Source organism: Mesoplodon bidens, assembly GCF_964165515.1.
Source record: "Mesoplodon bidens genome assembly, chromosome: 13".
NCBI lineage: Eukaryota > Metazoa > Chordata > Mammalia > Artiodactyla > Ziphiidae > Mesoplodon > Mesoplodon bidens.
In genome coordinates this window covers 71,126,385-71,151,141 of record NC_138169.1, presented here as the reverse complement: position 1 = coordinate 71,151,141, position 24,757 = coordinate 71,126,385, and the positions used below count along the sequence as shown (strand labels likewise).

Here is a 24,757-nt window from a genome sequence, read left to right as displayed (position 1 = left end):
TCCTTATTAATCTTTTAGAGATCTGAGAAACAGAATTTTATTTCAATTTCTTGCTTTTTCCAACTTCCGTTTTGTCACAGTTTGTACATGAATGTGTGAGTGTACACACATGTTGTGTAAATGTGTGTGTGTCAGTATCTGGAGATTATGGTGAGTGATTCTGTCCCCTTTCCTTTAAAATCTATTGTGTTAAAATAGCAGGCAGAAGAGGGTTTTTTTTTCTTTTAGTTTACTTGTTTTTGATGCGGGCAAACTGCCCATCCAGATGGTAGAATTTCACCTGTAAACAGTCTGAAACGATAGGTTAATTCTGACATTTTATAGAACCTTTTTATTTTCTTTTCGTACAGTACTACTGAGTGCAGAGTAACTACTCAAGATGATGTTTCCTCGCCACCCCCACCCCCCCTTTTTCTTTTAAAGCGCTTCCTGCTGTGATTGGTTCTCTCCCTGCCCCAAATCAGTATTTTGGGCTCAATTAAAATCTGTGCTTTAGGCACTTTGCTGTTCTTGTCAAAACCACATCTGATGAAATCTTTGACTGCTTTTAATATGTGTAAATGAGGAATTGATGGGAGAAGTAAAGGAACAAGTGTCGATCAGCAGGTTAGTGGTGGAGAAGCAGATCATTTTAATTGTAGAAGCTCAACGATCCACTGGCTTTGATAAATTCACTGTTAGTTTTCTCCTCCCACCAAATTCACAACTCCTACCTTGCTCAGTAACGCCCAGCCTGGTGTTAGCAACCGGAATCCTGAAATTTGGTTTTGTTTTCAGTGTGGTTAGCCTCTGGTGGCTTCTCTGCCTGAGCAAACTGGAGATGCTTTGAAATGATTTGTTGACCTGTTATCAAGGAATCCTATTATTTCTCAAAGCAGGTTTTGGGGGTGTTTACACAGTAGAGCATGAAAGGGAAAGGGAGTATTGGAGATTGTTTTCAGTCATAGTAATTGTAATCGTACTGTATTTACAAGTTACTTTTGAATGCTATCCTCTTGTTTTTATTTCTAGAAAAATCCTTTGTTTGCATACATTATTTCCCGAGTTGTTGACATAATAAAGATGGCTCTAGGGGCACCTTCCCTGGTTTATTCCCTTGGGAGAACATTTTTGAAAGCGCTCCACTAAGATTATACCTGTTCAAATTTGGGACCCTAGTCATGGTACTGTTGGCTGCTTTTTCTGTTTCCTGTTTTGCAGATGTTAATTCCTTTGGGTAATTTTTTTTTAAGTGATGAGATTTTTCACTGTCCAGCAGCAAGCCATGTTTCCTGGAGTTATTGAACTCTGAAATAGGAAACCTGTGGGTGATCAGTTTTACCCTCCCCAGAAGCTGTTGCTTCAATCAGGGAGAATTACTCCCCCATGACTGAGAATTTTAAAGGAGTTGTTTCACTAAAATATCCACAAGTTTTCTTTCAGGTATTGCAACAAAATTCACATTTGTTTGTGGCCCGTGAAGCCAGGATTCCTGGCAGGATTCTCATCCAGTTGCTTCTCCTATTTCCCTTGCAAACTTTCCCATTGGTTGGGGTCTGTGGAGAGATTTCAGTGGCTGGCTGGTGGAAATGTTTAGAAGAACATTTGCGTATCAAAGCAGCCTAGATATTTGCAAAAAAAAATGTTTATTTGAGAAAAAAAGAATCCACTTAGGATTAGGAAGTCACTGCTTTAAATATTTTAAAAGCATTTGTGATTTCCCGGAGTATATTATTCACGAGCAAGGCCTAACCTGACATTCAGGGGTCATGCCCGCATCCATAGTTTTAAAAAGCTTATAAGATACTGTACATTTTGCTTAATGATTAAGATCTGTACCTATGTGTGGTACAAAAATTCCCCCCAAATTAAAGGACACAAATATATCCAAAAATTGTTTATGATTTAGTGAACCTATGAAACAAAAGATGCAGGGAAAGGGCCTCATTCTTTTCCTCCTTTATGTATTTTCCCCCCATAAAACCCAGTTGTGTTGCTGTGTTGTGACATTCGGTTCTACTGGAGTCCATGAGCGTTCTCTTATTTATTTGTTTGTTTGTTTATTTATTTATCATCTTTATTGGAGTATAATTGCTTTACAATGGTGTGTTAGTTGCTATTGTATAACAAAGTGAATCAGCTATACTTATACATATATCCCCATATCTCCTCCCTCTTGCGTCTCCCTCCCACCCTCCCTATCCCACCCCTCTAGGTGGTCACAAAGCACGAGCTGATCTCCCTCTGCTGTGTGGTCTGTATAAGCTTTCTCTTAAAGGTGATGATTTAAATATCAGATCTTTCTCTTTTTTTCTTGGTAAAGAGTTTAATGTGGACATACTGGTGTTCAGATTATTAAAGTTTTAACTGCATTACACTGATACGTTGGAAACAGCAAATATAAAACTCAGGGCAGGCCAATTTTGTTAACAGTGTAGAGGCTGAACGTTGACAATTACTGTACTTGAAAATCCCTCGGATCAGGTGTTATTTTGCCGTCTGGACATTTTAATTAGTAATAAAAATGTGGATCTGGATACACAGAAATAGGATCTACAGTACACAACGGCCCGATGCACTCTGTTGGTGTGGAGGTGTGCCTGGTTACATTTTGTGTGTGTATGTGCTCGTGTGTAAGTGTAATCGTGTGTTGAGTATGTGTTCATTCCTCCTAGTAAACACAAGCATAGGATTCTATCACAGTACCAAAAAATGTGGCCACTTTTCTTGAACAAGAAGTGAAAATGTGTAAAAAGTGTACTTATATTCCTAAGTAATACTTGCCTATGTCTTTTTAATGGTCATGCTTCCTCGTGTAATATATGGTATGGCATGTCAGTACAATGCTGACATTAGAGGTAGGCTTGGGCAAAAGATGTGGCTCCTCCATTTCATAGCTGTGTGCCCTAAGACAAATAAATTAACCTCTCTGAGTCTCCCTTTTTTCTTACATATAGAATGAAAGTATTATGATAATAATAATGATACCTATCTAACAGAATTATGATGAAGCTTATAAGAGCATGTATGTGAAAGCACTTGGTAAAATACAAAGAGCCATAACAGTTGATTTTTAAAACAAGTTGCCAGTCATAACCCACATAAGCATCTTCATAATTCAATAAATTGTCTCATATTAAAAAATAAGGAGATGCAAATATAAGAGTACAGTAACAAATAGTAACTTTAGGACCACCAGAAAATATGTTCATAATTTTAAACATAAAGCAAAGTGATCCATTTTTATACAGTATCTGTATATGCTCTTTGAAATAATGTTATTCTTAATTAAGGCAGAAGCGGGTACATTTGAGGGAAGTAGTGACCCTCTGGAGAAATGGAGAGTGAAAATAGTTTAGGTAAATGAGTCTTAGTGTCTTCTCGTTCGGAAAGATGCATACATGTTTCTCTTAATCATTATGAATTTCTTGTTTGTAAACCAGTGTGAATACTTAAACGATAGTCATTATTGTTTAGAAAAACCTACCATTACAATTTACACACACACAGACACAAACACACTCACACACGCATCATATTATATGTAAATTTGCTCAAGAAGGCAGTATCCCCAGGAAGTGAGGGTGTTGATAAAATTGATGTTTGACACTGGACCAGATGAGTTTGGATACTTCTGTAGAAAGCTTTTTCTGTTTTTATTACAAGTTCAGTTCTCTTGCTGAGAATTCTTCAGAAAGGATTTGTTTTCTTTACTGAGAGGAATGGTGTAATGGAATACTGTGGTCTAATGATGCTATTTTGGTCATTTCACTAATTTCATCTTCTCCCTTAATGTAATAAATGCATACCTTGATTATAATACAAATTATATTTACATTACATTGTTTCTAAGAACAAATATTTATTTTTATAGACAACCTGGTTTTAATCAGTGTCTTAGAAAGCTTCTAAGACTTGTCTCTGGAACATGGTATTAGCAGAAGTAGGCAGAGTTTTGTTTTTTTTTTGGTGAGGTGTTGGGGGAGCTCAATTCAACCAAGGCAGTCTTCAGTTAATTCGTTAATCTGGTAAATATTAAGTAAACTACAGAAGAAACAGAAACGTGCCAGTTGTGACTCTACAGCTTTTCAGTTTTTTTGGACTTGAAAATGGAAACTGGTTTCATTTAATGTTCTATCAGTTTCATGTAAATGTCTCTTTCTGATGACCAGTTTCATTGACATCTATTCTAATCTACTGAACAGAGAGGCTCTACATATAATTTGTCTGGAAATTTTTGAAATGAGGCCACAGGTCCTCCTCTTTGAAACTTCCTTTGATAAAAATGGCCCTGTGTGCCTTAACCTTCTAGAGTTCAGCATTGACAGTCAGGAGATGAGAAAGAAATCGTGGGACTCCTTTAAAAATTATCCCAGAAAAGGGATTCAGCTACAAATTGGGGGGACAGCATTTAAAATTTATTTAAAAAGTTATTCAAAGGAAAGTCTGTAGCCAAACTCCTTAATTGTGATGCATTTGCTGAGTTCCCCTCTTCCATCGTCGGGCCTGCTCCGATGCCATATGGCCTACCATGGAACATTTAACTTGTCAGATATAATGGATTGTCCTGGAAGCAGATTTTTGCTTTGAGCATTCGGCTCCTTTCTTGCATTTCACTCTCAGCTCCAGGCTGCAGGATGAAGGATTGTGGTGGAAACGCAAAGAAGAGACACACAGTTGATTCCCCTTAAGAGAGTGACCTATATGCCACAAAATTTTACCCACGTAAAGAGGCATTATCCCCGTCACTGGCCTTAGCAGGCTGCATGTCAGAATCATTTAAATTTGCCTGGACTTAACAAATTGTGTAAACATTTCAGAATTGAGTGCTTTGGAATAATAAACCATCATCATTTTAACTTATGCAAAAAGGGTGTAGCCACATCGGCCAAAAGATAAGTGTTATTTATCTTGACCTACATGTAACCTATACCACCTGGTTGGTAGATGCTGTAATTTAAGTTCAACTCTCAAATCTACCGAGAATGCTTAAAAAAAAATCACGTGATGGTGATGTTACATGGCTTCATTGTTTTTGTTTAGTGAGTGAGGTGGGGTTGAAATGATCATTTAGGTGGATGGACAAGTAGCAGTTAATTATCCTACTAAGCTTTCCGTCTTGAAACCTTCTGTTTATTCTAACGCACTTGTAATGAGAGATTGGACATCCTGTGGATTATTTAACTTTTATCTGTAAGTGTAAAAAATACAGTATCTGACGTTGGTTTTAATTTGTTGCTTTTATGAGGTAATTCATATTTCCTTTTCAATTTGTGATATTGTTTCTGAAATCAGAATCTCGGAAAGGGCTAGGAGGAGTTTGTGACTTTTGCATCTACAGGATAACTTCCTTTAAAAGAATAAGCAGTGCCCTTTCTACACGTACATGTACGTACATAGCTGCGAGATACTCTTCTGGTAAAATCTACTGTAACCCCAAAGCTAATATTATAATACAAAGACCCAGAATAGACAACTTACAAATAATCAATCAAGCACAAACCAGTGGGAAAATAAGTAACTTATGTATCTCAATTTAACCATAAAATGGTACATATTTGATTGCTCTAGGGTTACACAAATTAATAGATTTGTATATGACACATGGAATTACTCTAAAAGAAACTGTCTATTGGCAAAGGGTAATTTAATATACTTACCCAAACATGTGTGTTTATGTATTAGAAATTTAACATTTAATTTACTTCTACAAATTCATGTTTTCTAGATAATTCTTCATATAGATCTATAAACACTACAGTGGCCTTGAAAACTGATATAACCTCACTTCTATACAAAGAAGAATTACTTCTTTTTAATGAACAACTTTCCATGAAGCAGTTAAGAAATCTCTGTTAAAGTCAGTATTGAACAATAAAGTGTACTACTGTATATTTCTTACTAATCCTAAACTGAGCACATTTGCGTTATTGATGCCCCTGATAGGATGATATTTTTCCCCCCTCTCTGTATTCAAATTTTGGTCAGGGTTAGTCCTAAATGAATTCGGGTGGTGCCTGGCCAGAGCCAGCTCTTGTTGGGGCTTGTGTGCCCTCTGCTGGCTCACATTGAAATGACTGGTGTGTGGGGTTCTTAATTTCTTTTACTTTTCAAGGTTGGTTTCTTTTTGTTTTTTGTTTTGTTTTGTTTTGATATTTTTACACAATCAGATATTTGCAGTGATTATAAAGTTGTAGGTTAATACTCAGTATGGAAGTTAATTTGTTTTTATTAGGAAATGAAGGGGTTTTGTTTGGGTTTTTTTGGGGGGGAGTTTGCCTTTGCTAAATAGACTCAATAGCTCAAATAACATGTAAAGTATACGCCACTCTTTAAAAAATTTTTATTTTTATTTATTTATTTATTTATTATTATTTCATTTATGGCTGCTTTGTGTCTTTGTTGCTGTGTGCAGGCTTTCTCTAGTTGCGGCGAGCGGGGGCTACTCTTCATTGCGGTGCACAGGCTCCTCATTGAGGTGGTTTCTCTTGTCGTGGAGCGCGGGCTCTAGAGCTCAGGCTCAGTAGTTGTGGCGCACGGGCTTAGTTGCTCCGCGGCATGTGAGATCTTCCCAGACCAGGGCTCGAATCTGTGTCCCCTGCCTTGGCAGGCGGATTCTTAACCACTGTGCCACCAGGGAAGCCCATATATGCCACTCTTGAGTTATTAAGTGGTTGCTTTCAGGTGACCGTTAATCGTATTCCCGTTGCTTTTGTAGATCCTCCTGGCCTGATTACAGTCAAGAAGAATTCTTGTTCACTGAGTTGGGAATGGACTTGAAAAGGATAAATCATTGAAATTTTGAAACATGACTCCTTGTATGTAGTAGCTAATGCCTCATAGAGAACTGCCTTATAGGCTTGACTGTTTTCACTTGCTCTGTGAAGGAAAATGAGCCTGTAAAGGCATTTTTGGTTTCCTTGCAGACCAAATTAAGCTATTCTCCCTGGCAGACGTTGAGAATTGGAGTTTGAGTGGAACCTTTTTCTGTTTTGTTTGGCTGCTTTGGTTGTTTTTTATAGAGTGTAAGATGTTAACGGAGCAAATCACTGATGGTTTCAGGTCGCAGGACTAAGTTATACAAGGGCGGTTACAGAGGGAACATCTTGCCTCCCCTCCATTGCTTGGGTGGAGAGTATCCTTGGGTCTTGGTAGTGAAGACCAGGGCTCTGTATAATGAATATGCCTTTAAAATAGTAGCAATTTTTGTTGACAAGTTTCCATCAAATTCTTTATAAAATTAATTATGTATAAGTGATTTCTACATCTCTCTGAAATGACTTGATCGAATCCATTAGGTGATGACTGTGGCGAGGATCGTTTAGATCTTTACAATTCTTTTTTTTTTTTGCAAATTTCTCTAATTTGTAAGCAAATTCCTTCAAAAGATTCCCAAAGCATCTCCCAAACGTATGGAATGATCAAAGAACTTAGAGCTAGAGAGCTAGAGAAACTTAGATGAAATGTCATCTAAGTTTTTTCCAGTTTTCCACCTTTCCAATCTGAGGTACCAGTTACCTTAAAATTTGTTTTGGTTAAATCATGTAAGTATTAGTTTTCATTTACTTTGTTTTGTTTAACATTGTCAAATAACTGCAAACTGCCTTCTAACAAATATCCATTTCCCCGCTAAATCTGTTCTAACGGTATCTGGCGTGGCATCTCAAATATGCATCTTTCCTCTTGTCTCCTATTACCACACTGAGGTTGTGTTAGGTGCTCTCTCATTATTCCCATTATACCCCTGACTATGTACATTACTGGCTTTGCTCCCTAACATTTCACCCATCTAAACTCTTAACTCTGGGGAGTAACGTTCGTCGTTGACGTACCATCAGCCAACACGTGGTAGGTACACAGAGCTACCCTACCAATATTTATTTCCGTCTCTCATGGTTTTTGGACCTCTTTCAAAGCTGTTCAGAGGATCATTTTTGCAAGCTTCAGAGCTGAAACTTGCTGTCTGTAAACATCGATTCCACATGATAGGTTGTATTTTCTTGCACATTTCTGATAGGACGCGGTCGCCGTTCTGACCACGCCCCTCCTCTCTCCTTCCTCCGTTCTGCCTTCTCCCTCATCATCCTTTCCTCGGCCTCGCCCCTTCCTTCCTGTGGCCCCCGCCTTCCTCTCTTGATTTAGTCATGCTCGTATATTCAGTAATTGGGAGGTTTTTCTTAAACCTCACAGTGTGGAACTCAGTGGTTTATGTAATTCTCTCTGTGAACCATCACCTTCCTTTAACAGGGGAATTGGACTCTGAGTAGTTTGGTCCTGTTTCCCTCCTAGCTTGATTGTCATGGGGCCATTCTTTTAAAGTGGATCTTGAGGGGCAGCCTCAGTGGTTAGCATTCTTCCTACTCTTTGTCGGCTCTGTGAATGCCCTGAGTTGTATTTTGAATTGTGGGCTGTTTCACCCCCAACCTCTCAGTACTGTATACTTAGGGAATATAAAACCTATATAGTCTAAGACAAGAGAAATGATTATCTAATATATTACAGATACATCTATAGATGACATTTGGATTATCTTCTGTCTGGGGTTAGAAAAGTTACTTATATACTTATGTGTATATATAATACTTATTGTGTTATACATATGTGTGATCTGTATTTAAAATTTTCGTGAGACCTCCACCTCCTTTATTTTTGTGCATTCTTGAGTATCATATCAATTGCATGTAGTTTCTTTAAGAGATGATAACTCCAATAAAGTTGAAAAAAAAAGAGATGATAGTGGTTATATTCTAATTGTTAGTCGTGAGCTGAGCTTGAAAACCGAGGCCATCTCTTACATGCCGTGGTGCTAAAATATGTAATTTTCCTATGTAGACACTTTATAACAAACATAATACTAAACCTTTTCCTCTGTTTTCTGTTCTGATGTGCCTAATTCAGAGTTTGGTCATTATTATTTTTTATATTTAATATTAGTAAGACTCTGTTAGAACATCAGTTTAATGGGGAGCACATAATTTATTGCTAAAAGCAATTTGCACGGTGAAACGTAGCTGCTGATTTTCTTAAAATTTGCTGATAAATTCCAAATAATTGAGCCAGGCAACAAAGTCTTACTCATATGATATTGTCTGTGCTGCGTGTGGCCAGAAATGTCATATATCTCTTCCAGAGGGATCAAAGGACCGGATTCTCTCCCCAAGCGTGGACGTGTAATGCCTTCAGTAGAGCATGGATGTGGGGAATATATGGGTGGAAGGGCCCTTTTAGGTTAACAAACCAAGTCTGGCTCACTAGAGCTTGATCCTGGAGTCTAAAGGCGACCTCCGTCTTAGGGTAGAAAGGGAGAAGAGATACTTTCAGAGCAGTGGCCAGTGGGGCTGATAGAAGGAATGTCCTTTCACCTCCAGGACACTTATGTCTTGGAATTCTCTTGTTTAATAGGGCCATCTACTTGGTAATGTGAGCTGAATTTCTTTAACACAACCAGCCTTCATGAGCAGAGATGAACAAATGTAAAGGCCTGGTACACTGCCAGGAAGAGGTTTCTCTAACCCACAAAATGTAACTGTCTGAAAGGGTCTTGGAGATCAACACTTGTTTACTTTTTAAGAATCCAATTAAATAGGTTGGATTAGATAGTCATTAATTTTTTTTTTTTTTTTTTGGTTATCTACCAGGTTACCAGGTTTATGAGAGTTTCACCTAATGTAACCTTGAAGGCTGAACCTGTTCACTTAAATTGGTTACTCTTATCTGTGGCTTGTTAGACTAACCAGTGGAGTTTTATTTAAAAAAAAAAAACAGAGATTCTGGACCACATTCCACTGAATGTAAGTCCCCTGGGGTAGAGAACCCAGGAATCTGTTTTAAGAAAAGTCTTACTGGTGATTCTCATGATGGGCAGGGTTTTTGAGCTATAGGATTGAATTTCAGGAGATTGCTTTTCTCCACACGCATTCTGTATCTTCCTTTCCTCTTAAGAGTACAACAAAAATATTTTATTTCTGTTTGCTTTTGATGCCTTTAGTCTGTATCGCAAGATCGACCTTTTTCATTTTTACATGAAAAACTATTACGTTATTTCAAATAAAAAATAAGATTTCAAATGCATATGTTGTTTCTTCAGAGGCCCTCACAAAGTCTTTCATTGCCTTGGTTATACCCAGTCACCATAGGCACAGAGTGTAATAAAAATATAAAATAGGGCAGGCAGAGCCATTAAGATCTTATTCACATAAAACCAGTGGTAAGTTACTCATTAGAAGTAAGTTGACTGATTTCGGGGTTAGCCTTAGTCCTTCAAGCCCCTAGGGGACCCTTGTACAAATTGCTGATTCAGAAAATCATTACTCTGGTGGCTCAAGTGGCACTTTAGTGGCCTTAAAGAGTTATTTGACACACCTCCCCAAACAGCTAAGTTATCCCCATGATTATGTTGATTAATTGCACACTCTGTGGAATTAGTGTTATTTTCAGTGAAAGATTTTCCTGCACTGGGAAAAGAAAGCATAAAACTCACGTGTTCCCATTTGATAATATGTGCACTTCTAAGAGTGACACCGAGGAAGAGGGTGATTCTGGCTGTTGTTGGTCTAGGGTAGGTGAAGTAATCTATAAGGCAGTACTTTCATTTTGCATTGAGAAGGTGATTTCCGGTGTCCCAGAGGGTGGTCACTCAAAATGTTTACCAGTTCTAATATTTTCATCCATCAAAGGACTCGAGAATGCCTCTTTGACTTACTACGAATTGAGGAGAGGGCTGTGCTACATAGGGAGAAAAAGACAGGTGGAGTCATCTCTGTTACCACAATAGAAACCAGTAATACATCTGGAATACTCCAAGAAGAGGCGGCGTATTGTAAAAACAGGCTTTGGTACAGGAATTGGTCATTTATGTTCTAGCTTCGTCTCTTAATATCTGTACGACCTCTTTTATTTGTTATAAGCGGGTTACCCCTTCTGAATTTTAGTGACCTCCTCTATAAAAATAGGGGTTGAAATGCCCATCTAAGGAATTCTTAGGATGTTGTTGTCTTAAATAATGTAAGTTAAATTACTTTGCACACTATTATAGTGCTTTGCAAATGTGAGGGCTTTAAGGAGAATTGAATATAGATTCTAACCATGTTCAGAATCGCCCCAAATACAGAGTTTGGGTGGTGCCTCGAGATACTCTTAAGTATACCTGGAATTTTGGTACACCCGCTGCTTTGAAGGCAGTGCAGTGTCTGGATGAGATGGGGTGAATCAATGACAGAAAGCAGCCCAAACTCGTAATTTTCTGAGGTCAGAGCTCCAGATCATTACTTTGATGATTGAAGAACATCAGTGAAAGTGAACACTGATGCTAGTCTTTCCTGGGAAAATGGCTTGGCCCCTATTTCCCATCATCCTTTGCTGCAAACTATGTGCCTGATCACTTTTCCCCCAAATTTTCTTTCTGTTCTCAATTTAGGAAGAAGGGGATGAAGAGAATTTTCTAGGCTGTGGAATGACTATTTTATCTGCTGGAATTGAGTCGTAGCTCTTTTAGCATGAAATTTATTAAATTTGGATTTTTAAAATGCCTCCTGGTATAGTAAGATTCTGCAGGAGAGAACCAGTGGTCTTCTCTGAATTTTAGAAATCAGGAGAATAACGTCAACTTCTGGTTTCTTGTAAACCCAGACTCTCACCTCCAAGCTAGAATCAGGGAAAATTAAAGTTGACTGGCTAGTCAGAACCACAAAGGTGTATCTGCAACAAGGTGTATCACAACAAGACAAAGATGTTTTTAGGTCAATTAAAATAAAATTCAAATGTTAAACTTATTTATTTGATAGAATATTACCAACATATGTTAACCCAGTGCATGCTTTGAAATGTTAAGTTTTTTAAAGTAGTAGTTTCTCAGATTCCTCAGGACTTGTGTTAATAGGCAAAAAGATGGGGCAGGTATGTGTATTCAAATAAATTTAGGAAAGATTATATTAAATGAAATTAAATGTCTCCACTGCAGGACTTCTCAGAGGCTTTAACATGCTAGGATACAGTGTATATTTCTGCCTCTCAGGGAGGGGTATAGACAGCTTGTAACATTTCCTGGGCCTTTGATTTGCCTCCCTTTTGTTTTTTGGAGCCTGTTGTCGGGCTACTATTCCACAGAAGACACTTGTGAGCGATGTTTTGTTATCCTATAATTATATTTTTACTTTCACTCTTCTCTATGCATTGATATGAAGTCATGTTCTCCACATATGGAATGTGTAGAGATGCAGTTTGCTGCCATGTTTTTGTCAATTAGTTGCTTCCAGTTAACGTAGAGATGGTTGCGGTTTATTGTGTGACGTCACAGGTTGTGGTGTACATCATTTGCACAGCTTTAAAGTACCTAGAGACCTTTTAGGAATGAAACACCATGTAAATGTAAATTATCACCACCTCTAAGACACTTTCATTAATTTCATATCAAATTCATGAGTGTTTTGAGCTCTGGGATTTGAGTCTTCAGTATTGGGCTTCTCGCTTATTTGTAGATATTTTTTTTCAGAGTTTAAATTCCAGCAGCACACAATAGTGCTAAGAGCCCAGCCATGGGAATCAAACTGGCAGGATTTGAATCCTGGCTCTAACGCTTACTGCCTTTGTGACCTTGGGCAGTTTTCTGTATCTCAGTTTTCTCATCTGTAAAGTGGTGTTTATATTACGTGCCTCACAGGGTTGTTGTGTGGATTGAATGAATCAATCCACGTAACCCTTTTGTGTAGCGGGTGATACATGACAAGGACTCAGGTATTCTTACGTGGGCAAGAGAGGAAAAGGCAGGCGTGGGAAAGGTGAAAGAACTGTAAATTATAGCCTCATGTATATTTTTGGAACCACCCTTCCTGTTACTGTTTAATGAAATACTCTTTTCAATATGCCCCCCCAAAACTATAGGGTAACCAAAGATGGCTTGGGGTTGGGGACAGGAACGACAGAGACTTATTCTGATTCACACGTGGTTGTGATGAGTTCCTTAGTCTGGTAGCAGGGAACAAAAGGCTGGTTCTTCAGTTTCCAGAATGAGGATTAGCGATGAAACAGCCTTGCTGGGTATTGTCCTACAGCATCAGATAATTTTTTTATCAAGGCTTTTCATAGGATAATATGTTCCACTGTACAGGTGCATCTTTTTCAGTGGTGGGTGAAATACCTACCGTTTTTAAAAATTTATTTTTATTTTTTTAAGTTTATTTTTGGCTGTGTTGGGTCTTCATTGCTGCACCAGGGCTTTCTCTAGTTGCAGCGAGCGGGGGCTACTCTTTGTTGCGGTGCACGGGTTTCTCATTGCAGTGGCTTCTTTTGTTGCGGAGCATGGGCTCTAGGCGCGTGGGCTTCAGTAGTTATGGCTCGCAGGCTCTAGAGCACAGGCTCAGTAGTTGTGGCACATGGGCTTAGTTGCTCCACGGCAGGAGGGATCTTCCCCGACCAGGGATCGAACCCGTGTCCCCTGCAGTGGCAGGCAGATTCTTATCCACCGCAGCACCAGGGAAGCCCCCCTACCATTTATATGTAATGTTAAAAGTGGCCTTTTCAGAATGAAAGGCTACAAACCCAAACATGAACTTGTTGTTATCCTACTGGTCAACCACCCATGGGATCATCTATGTCACAGCTTATCTCCAGAAATAGTATCATGGATAAGTTGTTCTTCCCTGTCTCTCACTCCTTCCAATGGATTAGAACTGTCCAGGTGTAGTAATCTACTGAAGGTGATACTTCTTAGGTGTATCCCTGTGAGTTAATGAACTTATGAGACCAGTTTTTTTCCTTCATGTAATATTTTCATTCTCATCCAATTCCCATGGCATTCCCTTACAATAGGATACATGGATATATTGGAAGAAAAATTAGAAGTCAAATGGAAAATTATGTAAGAATATAAAATTATTAAATTTAGAATTAATAGATATTTGTTAATCATACTCCCCCTAAATTAAAAAAAAATTTTTTTCCTTATCCTTCGTGGGTCAGCAAGATAAAGAACAATTGAATAAATCAGCAAAAGGATTGGTCTTTAAAAATAATTGGAAGCAGCTTATATTTTCTGCTTAGCTTGAGTTTTTCAAGGGCAACAGAAGAAGCAAGTGACTCCTTTATTGATTGCCCATTGGTGCCATTTTTAATAATCAAATTTAAATATAGGTTTTAACAGCTGATGGGTTCAATTTGCACAAAACACGTGTTGACTTTGCTGATTGTTTGCTCACTGTAGATGCCGACTTGTTCTAGAGAGGGGGCTGCGCGTTGAGCTCCTTTGTCTCTAGAAGGATTGATTGACAGATGTTGTGTCTGCTCATTTACAGCGTTTTTCTTGCTTAATTTAAAAAATTGTGACATAGTATTACACGTTCCTTGTATACATCATTTTTGCAGAAGAAAGTTGTTTAGCCAATATGTCGACTTAGTTTATGAAATCCTCTCTTGTAGCTTTCATTCAGCCTTCAGTGTACCCCGTTAGGTTAGATTATTCGTTTCATGCATGGCAAATTGTCACCAGCAGCAAAATTTAACATTTGGTCCTTTTAGGTATAAAATGAATCAAATGCTTGACAAGATTTGTTCCTGGTGTATATTTCAGAATCTCCCCCGCCCCTTGGTGGGCATACAACAAATGTTACTAACGGGTACTTTTAGTTTTTAAAATATGGACAACAGTACTCCATGCAGTAAAAGACTTGAGCGATTAATGCTACCCTTATGCCTCTTTTGAGTAGTTTTAGCCATGGGGCTTGGCAGTGCCACCATTGTCTTGGTGCCAAAAAATATCCGCAGCGGCTGTCGCATTCTAGTACTGGAGGGTTGTCTCGAAAATTCTGCAGTGAACGCGCCGGATTTGTTCATCACTGCTATCTCTTTTAAATATTGGAAAAATAGAATCTTGAGCTCTTTCAAAGCTCCGTTGTGATTGTGGGGACGGGGGGGAGGTCGGTGGCGAAGGATGGAGGAAAGAAGCTGTCCGCGCCAGCCAGTGGGTATAAGTGACAAAAATCCATGCCTGACATAGAGTAAACACATATTTAGGAGCTTTTGTGTCCGCGAGCACAGATAGTTACTTAAGAATCCTACTCAAACATGTTATCAGCGCTCTTGAGAATTTTATTATCTGAAACAAATGTTCCCGGACATTTTAAGCAGAAGACCGACATCAAGACCATAGCTAATTTTTAATGAACAATTTACACAAAAGATGTATATATTTTTTCCCTTGGAAATGAGGTGTCATTGTAAAATGGCTGCTTTTTGTCATTAGGAAATTAGAAGAGTAGATACGATAGGCTTGAGAAGGTGCTTGGGTTTATCCACAGTCCCTGATTATTTTGCTCCCAAACAGAGGTTTGGGCTCTGAGGACAGATTTATAAGTTGAATTTGGGAACAAAAAGATATAATAAAGTTAAAGGCTTACACTATCAGAATGAAATGTGTTCACTCAGGATCTGTGGAGCGATCTATTTGATGGTAAAAGTGGATGCTACAGATGAAATCTTTACAAGGAGCATAATCCTTAAAAAAAAAAAAAAAAAAAAAGGAAAAAAAAAAAGTGCACCTCCCAGCCTCCTGCTGGCTGCGCTGCCTCTTTGGTACCTCACAGACTTCGACAGAGTCCTGGACGGGTGCCCATTGATGTCATGGAAACACTCAAATTACTGAGAATGATTCATGTCTATGCTGGTCTCTTATCCTCCCCCACACAAACAGGAGTAGATTTTTAACCCTGACAACTTGTAATTTGCAGTGGGTTTATTTTTGTATCTGGATAAATATTTTTTAACAAGCAAAATTAAGATTAAGCAGCTGTATGTGATATGATAGTAAAGAATGCTGGGGCTTTGCAGCCAAGAGTACTTTGGGGACTCTGTGCAGCATGAAGCCATACTCTGACCATCCCTCCCTCCCCTCCTCTCTCTTCCTACACCCTGTTCCTTCCAGTCCACCTCTCCCTCTCTTTATTGTCCTCCCTTCCTCTTCTCTCTCCCATTTATTCTTATTCATTCTCTCTCTCTCTCTCTCACATCCTTACTATTTGCATGGACCCCTTTTACCTTTAAAAGAATGAAAGGAATAGACCTAACTTATATATATATATATATATGAATTGAGACAAATCCTAGTAGGAAGATTCATCTCTCCAGGTCTATGTGCTGGAGTTGAGTTGGGAGATAATGCCAGGTGGTGAAATTCTGTAGGGGATAGCTTCAGTAATTTCTGCTTGAGAAAGACATAGATAGCCTTTCTTCCTTCCAATTTTTGGAAATTACCAAAACAGGACACTAGATGTTCAAATTCCTAGGAAGTCAGAGTAAATTCGACCGCATCTGTCTTCTTTCTCTCTGTCTGTTTGTCTGCCTTTCTACGGACCTCTCTACCTGCCTTTCTATTTGCTAAACAAGTGAATATTATGTCAAAGTGAATCATGTCGTGGTTGTATGGAAGCTTTGTAGATGCGAGAGCTTCAGGAAGGCCGTGCATCATTTGATAGCTCATAAAAGGTAGAGTTTTTTCTGGTTAGTAATATTTATAAAGAGAAGTTAAAGACTATAAGTAGCTTACCTCTGACTTACACAGAAGAGTAAATATGTCCTTATGACCATTTATACTTCTGAAACAGGCAAATGCATCTATTCTTTAATGCAAAATCCTCACATAGTGAAAGGTATTCTCTTAGACCTCCCAGGACTGACAGTCCTTGAGATGGTGTCCTGTTTCATTGGAATTGAAACTGATATGAGCATTGATTTTCCACTTTGCACTGAACACTATACCAGGAGTTGGGCGGGGGGAGTGTTTTCCCAAGTTTGAGATTCACTGAAGTCAGTGGAAAAGGTAATACTGGGGAATGGGGTTAATGTTAAGGCTCAGGTTTGGCTTTCTTCAAAATCATCTTCCATTTTACATATATAGTGACTTACATTACAAGGTATGCCTTTGACCAGATATAAGATTTATCAAAGACACATTCTTTGTGTGGTGTCAGGAAGGCATACTCTTAACAGCATTGTCATTGAACTAAAAGATTACAATGAACACTGTTACTTCTAACATTTATCTTAACTTGAGTCGAGGGGGGAAATCTTGGGCATTGTAAACTTCAAAGGATCCATTCAGCCCCTCAAAATACTAGTTTTGAATTTTCCCATTGGAGAAAAGAATATTATAGGCCTGGGTAAAGAGGACAATGTACCTTAAGCTCTAGTCTTGAAGGAAAACAGTATCCTTCAGTCTTGGGTGGGGTGGGCTTTGTGTTCTGGGCACGTGGGCGGCACCAGTCCTTTGTAATGTCCTGGTATGGATTGTTTTCTGTAAGGACTCTTTACATGTCACTAGGTGTATTCTACTGCTTAGATCTCTTATAATGTGGTTTCATTGTCTTCCTTGCTGATTATTAAGGCTCAACATACTTTTAAAAGAAACAAATGAGCAGCCTTGATTTTTACCCTTAGATATGGCCAAATAGCATCTGAGCCTTTATCTATCTCTGTAGAGCAGTCTACAGATAAAAATTGGGTTGTTAGAATTGACACAAGACATTGACGTTCCATTATCCCTTGTTCTACGGGTAGAATCTGAAGCTGGGTTCAGAGTGGGCCATTTTTCAAAAGCCCTCTTTCCCAAATGTAAATTCCATGATCATCTTTATCATGATGGACTTTACTCCTGGGAAAGGGAGTTTAAATAAAAGAGAGAGAGAGAGGGAGAGAGTCCCAGAATTTTGAATAGTTTCTTTGCTTTATTCACCATCTGGAGAGCCCTGATTGATTAGCTTTGGCCTCACCATTAAGTGTCAATATAATCAATGGGAATGACAAGGCTAGGGTCATTACATAGATAATTTGCCTGCTGTGTAAATAAAAATGAAATTGTTTAAATTTTGTGAGAGAGAAAGAAAGTGAAAATAAGGAATGACAATTTGTTTGTTAGAGAAAGTGGAGGCCATTGGAATGACAGTTTTTGGAAGTGTGGAGCAGTTTGGCTAAGAATAGGAATGAAGGATATTTTTTTTCCAGTTTATCATAGCCAGAGTGAGGAAGTGTTATTCCCTGTCTTGCTTGCATACATTGCCAGTAGTGCCTACTTTACGTATGTAAACATCGGGGAAGAGAAGTGGATGTCTCTTACCTGGAGGAGATTTTTTTTTTTAAGGAAAAACACAATTTACACTTTTTTTGTTGTTTCTCTTGGCAGGTAAAACAGAAAGGGGCTCCTACTCATCTTATGGGAGAGAATCAAATTTACAGGGTTGCCACCAGGTAAGTGAGAACCTCGCGTTGGGAAAGGGTTGAGAGAGAATGAACCTGGTAAATCACTTTGTTTTGTAAATTAGATGATGCGTTGTAGACTGTGGCACTAATGCACTGAAAATCCGCCGATGCCTGTCTCTTTTTAAAAAGTAATGAAATAACACAGAGCGTGGAAGTCATAAACACCTCATCGTATCAGAATTGTATTCACTGGCTTGTTGTTATTTTTTTAATCCATCAGCCGGTACCAGTGGCACTGTTTGCAAACCAGCGATCTCGGGTAAAGTGGTTCTATCAAAAGAGTTTATTTGCAATTAAGAACTTAAGAATTTCTTACACTGGAAATGCTTCGCGCAGCCATGTGTCAGATCCTGGGTTCGGGTGGCTACTGCCCTAAATTATAGTTTTCATAGGGGCTGTAGGATGTTGTGTGAAAACAGGGTTGTATTGAGGGATAAAAATGTCTGTGAAAATATGATTTGTTGTCCCTTTTTGTTTCTGAATTGTTTTTGGCTGGAAGTCAAGGCCAGCAGGCTAACAGCAAAGCCGTCTCAAGGGAAGCATGCGTGAGCTAGAAAAATAAGAGTACTTTAATTAAATAATAAAATGCCAGTGTCACACAAAGGTATAGCATGTGTATGTGTGTGTGTGTGTGTGTGTGTGTGTCTGGGCACTCTGCATTTGCATACTTTCAACTCTCCAGAGAAAGCCCAGTTCTAAAAATACTATCCATAGCCAAAAGTGTAAGCTTTGTTTCAAGACAATTGAGTTTTTATAGACGCTTTCTTTTTAATTTCAGTATCGGTACTAATCACATGTTTCAAATCTTTTTTTTTTTTTTTTTCCCCTCTAAAGATTTAGACTTTCTTTTTCTAAGGGCATGGATTTCTTACTTTGGAAAACTCTTGATAGAATTTGATCATCCTCTCAGATTCAAAGCTTTCTAGTGTTTTATTATTCACCCAAACAGAAATGCACCTTCTTTTTGTGCTGGGAAGGGAATGCTTGCTCTCCTGAAGCCTCTCACCCTCCCGTTTTCTTTAATGATATGGAAAAAAATCCATTTTGATTTTTTTTTTTTTAAACAACCTGTTTCATGGATCCTGGAAAACGTAAGCAAACAGTTTGAGTCATTAAATAGAGCCTGCTCAAGAAGGAGGTTTCCTTTAGGTATATCAGTCAGGGATCACGAAAAGTGGAATTCTGGTGGAGTGGTGGTGTTTTGTTTTGTTTTGTTTTTTCTGGATAGATTTGCATCTTTAAAGTTTACTTCTTTGGCCCAGCCAGATGCTTCAGTCATATTCGGCATCTGAAAGATTTGTTGTGATGAGGTGAATGGTGCTGGGTTAAGAGCGCCTGCTGCACAAGCTGCAGAGTACAGTTTATGGCAGTTTGTTTGGAAAGAATTCCGCAGGAAAGAAATTTACAGCCATTCCAGCACAACGGAAACATCTTTGGAATGTGAGTGCAAATGTGCGGGGTAGATAGCTCAGCAGCGAGCCCTCCTAGCGCGGAGTCTCTGGTGTAAAGCTCTCAATTCCTGCCGAAGAGCCTGTTCCTGTGTATCTGGTTTCTCAGGGTCAAGGCAGAGGCCGTTTGAGTTTTGGGGGAGAAGAAACTTGACAACATCCTTCCTGTTCGCTGATGGTCATGGCAGAGGTCTCTGTTTTCGACGGGCCTCTTTTTCTGGTCAATGAGAGAATAGGCTTCCTCGCCCCTGTATGCTTTCTTCCTAATAGGAATTGGCGTGATTCCTCCCAGACACAAAGATTTCCTCTGCTGAGTAAGCGCGAGGCCCCTTAACTTGTGAAAGCATCATCCAGACCGCGTGAGTCTGTCAGTGTATGTGCTGGGACACAGACCCTCCCTCGCTTTGTGGGCAGCACTTCCCTCGGGTGAGACTGAAGTTAATTTTTTTGGCAGACACAAGGTGAGAAGTGGAAAGGGGCAGGGGGGTGGACTAGAGGTGGACGGACTGGCGTGTGATGGCTGAATGTCTGGGCCTGGGGAATGTCTCCTTTTGAGACATTTGTGTCCAGGAAAATTCTGTTGTATACAGGAGTACGGCTGCATCCGCTTTTCTTAAAAAGTCTTCATAATAGAGCCGTGGAGTGTGGAGATTCTTTCATTCTTATTTCTGCTTCATGATTGTGAGTCTTGCAAGGACCGGCTCTCTCTTTGCTTAGCCTGGGCTCAGCAGTGTCCATAAACGGTGTGATCACTTAAGGAGAAAAGCAAAGAGCACAATTTTGGAAATTCCCTGATTGAGGAAATCGGGGCTGGAGAGGAAAAGGGTACATATTTTGAATTTCTGCTTTCGGTGATATCTGAGACTAGAACAGACCCTAGTGTATCTTCCAGTGAGTGAGTTTCTCTTGTGCCGAATTGTTTTTTGAATCCCTGTCTCCAACACCAGCTATGCAAACCCAAAAGAAAGGCAGAGTCTCGGTGTCTTGGGCTTCAAGTCTAAATAGCAGATCACAGCTGAACCGATTCCCCACTGTGTGGCAAGGTGAGTGACTCGTGGAGAGGCAGCTTTTTGTTTTCTCGTGTTTACTACTTTATAGAGATGCTGGATGGAAGTCCTTTAGATGCTGTGCCCTGAGGGGCTCCAAAAATTGCCTTATCGTAGTATAACAGTGTGTCCTGTGGACTTCCAGGGATGAGCACTGTTACGTATGAACGTGCTTCTTCCAGTTCCAATAGCCTTTTGTTTGGTGCAGAGAAATAGTGATGGTAAGCAACAGGTAGCCAAATGCTGTCCTGGAGAAATAAATGATTATTTTGAAATGTTTGTTGTTTCAGAATGCATCAGGTTAAAAAAATATATATCCATCATGTGTCTCTTGAGGGTGTACCACTAATAGTGAGACATGGGACTTTTTAAAAGTGGGTGTCTTAGCTGAGAAACAAAAGCCGGCAGGTTCTTTATTAGCGATTAAATTGTTTTCATTGAAAATAGTAATGGGATAATATGAATTCATTAATGCACTTCCATATAAAATGATCAGAAATGAACTCGGTGACTTTTTCAGCCTTTTGAAATTGTATAGAAAATAAACCCCTAGAAACCAAAGTGGCCAAACGGACTTTTTTTAGTTCTCACTAAATATGGCAAAACTAATTTGAATCAAATTGGAGTACGGAAATCACACCCAGGCTTGAAATGTTCTCGCCAAATTGCAACCTCATACTCCTTTTTTTTTTTTTTTTACTGGCAGGGAAAATAAAATTTATAATGGAAAGTCTGACAGAAATGAAAATGAGTGGAAATAAAGTTTTTCGCAGGATAGTCCAATCTTAATACGATAACCAATAGCTAATACCTAATGGGCATCACTGTGCATGACAAAAGGAAAAAAATGGCATTTACTTTTGGCCTCTTTTGCTGCTTTGAATAGGATGTTTGGTGACTGCAAACTTTTTTTGTCTTTCTTAATCTTCCCCGAGATCCACTGTTGTTGAATGAGGTGGTGATGTCAACACAAATGCTTGGTATTAAGGCAGAAGTTTTCCCCTTAAATGGAAGTTGAGTATTGATTAGCAGGAAGTGTTTGTCTTTTCTTTCTGGGAGATAGCTCAAGTCTAAAGCAATGGTTGCTTTATTAGTATCTCCTGGGCAAGGTTTGTGTGTGTGTGTGTGTGTGTGTGTGTGTGTGTGTAATATGTGGAGAGCTGGGCCCTATCTGAGACCAATTAAAATCGCATCTTATGAGTTGGGCCTTTGCATTTCTGACAACTCCCCCAGTGATTCTAGTGTGCAGCTAGGTTTGATGATTTCCTAGAATGTTCTGTAGGAATCTACTCTATTTAAAGACTTGTGTTCAAAATCTAGTGTTGCCACTGACCTTGAGAAAGCTTTTAGATTTCTTGCCTTAATTTGATTATTCAAGACATGGGAATATATTGCATATGTATTTCATTTAAAAGGCAGTGAAAATTAGTGATATTCTGAAAATCAGTAAGATGCCTCGAAATCTTTATACAAAACCCCAAAACTGAATATCCCAGCCCATATCTTGTTTTCTCTAGTGAAGTCCAAGGCTCTAACCTTATCCACATTCTTTTTCTTTCTCAGCAAGTCATCAAATAGGACTATGCTGATAAAGTTATTTGATGTTTAGATCTTAAAACTGACGGGATTTAAGAATTAGGCCTAATCTCAGATACCTTTGTTAAATTGCAGAAACTTTGCAGCTGTAGAGGACATGTAAAGGTCTTCTCTGTATGTGATTTAGTGCGCTCACAAACCAAGTTGTCTTGGATTCATTGAAATTAAACCTATGTAGTTGGTTCTGAAATGAATTACACATTTAAGAATGGATTTTTTTCTTTTAGTTCTTTTTACTTTTGATACAAAAAGAATGACAAATTCCTTCATTCTAAAACTTTTCGACCCTTCCAGTGTTTCTTATCTGAAGTCAAAATAGAAAGGATATACGCAAAAAAGCTGTGAAATCCTTTGTCTCTTCTTATGAAAATGGCTATTCAGGTCTTGTGGAAGCAGAATACATCTTGGTTTTTAACTCGGCGTTATGGTTAAATGTTTGTTTATAGTGTGCCGTCCTGGTCCTACGGAACCTTCCTCGGAACCTCTTCCATCCATGTATTTGCCTTAGCGCTCTGCTTTGCCTTCTTGGTGCTTTTTGAATGCGCCATTATTGATGTTTGTTGAATGCTGGTCTCCACCCAGAGTCTGTAAACTCCCGGAGGGCAGGGGCCACGTCAGCTCTATCTTGCCCTATATGAATTCTGTACATGGCAGGGTGAGGATTGTGATGACCTGAGGCTTATTTCCCCAGCATCCCTTTTAGGCATCATTTTTGAGAGGGTGAAGGCTGAACAGCAGTGTGTGAGAACCATATAGTGAGCAGCGTTTTCCCGTCTCCGAAAACCAGAAACCATACCCTCTTAAAGAAAGTCCTTTGGAAGCCCTTCCTTCGAAAGTGCAGTGCAGACCCTGGAATGACATAGAGGTCAGATCCTGGAGAGTCACTCATCACTGATTTTCTTGGCGTTGAGTACTAGCCTGGTGGCCTCACTGTTCTAGGTCTGAAGGTTCCCAAAGGAGGGGATTGGAGATGTTCTTGGTTTCCTTCTGGTGGGTGCGTTAGTGGAACCAAAGGTCAGACTCCAGGCCGGTCCTTTTTGAATTTGCTGGTGTGGACGGTGGGACAGACTATTTTAAATCACGATGGTGTCAGAAATCACAGGGACCAAATCTGCAGGGTGATGCCATCGGGACTCTGCCCCCAAGCACTGTTTTTCGGTCAGCAGCTCCTTTGTTTTGGGGGCATTGCTATGGGTATGCCCCTCTCCCGGCAGCCACCCAACACACACCAAAGGGGAGAATGGAGCCATTTTTCCACTGTGTTGATTAACAAATATTTTTTGGCCCTCAAGTGAAGTGTTAGGTATAAGGGGGAAAAACAAAGGAAAGGTCTTATATACCCTCCCTTCAATCCCCACCAGCAGGTTTCTGGACGTTAAGGGGGAGAATCAAGCACCATTTATCTAATTTACAGAATTTTCTTTAATCTTATATAGTATAAAATTTCAAAAACTCAGAAAAGTTGAAAAAAATAATACAATGAAGTGCCACTTAAACAGTTGTTAATATTTGTTATGTTTGCCTTGTGTGTGTGTATGTGTAAGTATATATATTTTTCAGTGCACCATTTTTAAGTGGCAGATCAAATAAGATTTCACCCCTAGATTTTTCATCATGTGTCTGAAAATTAAGAACACTCGCCTATTTAACTAAAATACTGTTATCACCCCTAAAGAAATTAACAATAGTTTCCTAATCTAATACCCAATCCAGATTAAAATTTCTTCATTTGTCCCCATGAAGATGTCTTTCATAGCTCCTTTTCCCCTTAGGCATTGAGTTTATGCATTGTATTTTGCTTCTGTGTCTCTTCAGAATTTCTTTTAAACTAGAACAGTTCCTGTTATTTTTTAAAAAGTGATATTTACCTTAAAGAGAGCAGGCCAATTGTCCTGAAAAATATGTCCACTACTTGAACTATTGGATTATTTATTTGTGGTGCTGTTTAATTTGTTAATCTATCACTTGTCTTGCCTACAAATTGAAAATTAGGCTTGAAAGGCTGATTCAGACGGAAGTTAAACATTTTGGCCTGAGTATCTCGTAGATAATAATGCTATGTGCTTCATACTGCGTTTCATCTGGAGGCGTATAATGTCAAGATATGTTGCTATTGGTAACACTGACTTAAACCACTTGGTAGAAGTGGAGACCCCCAGGTCGGTCCATTGTAAAGAAACCTCTTCCCCTTTGTAATTAGCAAACGATCTTTTTTTCTTTTTTAACATCTTTATTGGAGTATAATTGCTTTACAATGGTGTGTTAGTTTCTGCTTTATAACAAAATGAATCAGTTATATATATATCCCCATATCTCCTCCCTCTTGCGTCTCCCTCCCACCCTCCCTATCCCACCCCTCTAGGTGGTCACAAAGCACAGAGCTGATTTCCCTGTGCTATGCGGCTGCTTCCCACTAGCTATCTATTTTACATTTGGTAGTATTTA

The 24,757-nt window shown here is 39.0% G+C and overlaps 1 protein-coding gene across 15 annotated transcripts in view; it reads left to right on the top strand.

The window, feature by feature from the left end:
* TCF4 (transcription factor 4) overlaps window positions 1-24,757 on the top strand; it is a 365,613-nt gene that overhangs the window by 166,257 nt on the left and 174,599 nt on the right. For 11 of the 15 annotated variants that reach the window (XM_081252097.1, XM_081252104.1, XM_081252089.1 and 8 more), the window contains one exon: window positions 18,146-18,210. In XM_081252097.1, coding sequence (XP_081108223.1) covers window positions 18,146-18,210 — 65 coding nt within the window. Of the gene's footprint in view, window positions 1-18,145; window positions 18,211-19,640; window positions 19,663-19,738; window positions 20,132-20,617; window positions 20,714-24,757 lie in introns of those variants that run through there. The other 4 variants (XM_081252092.1, XM_081252090.1, XM_081252093.1 and 1 more) reach the window with 3 other exon arrangements.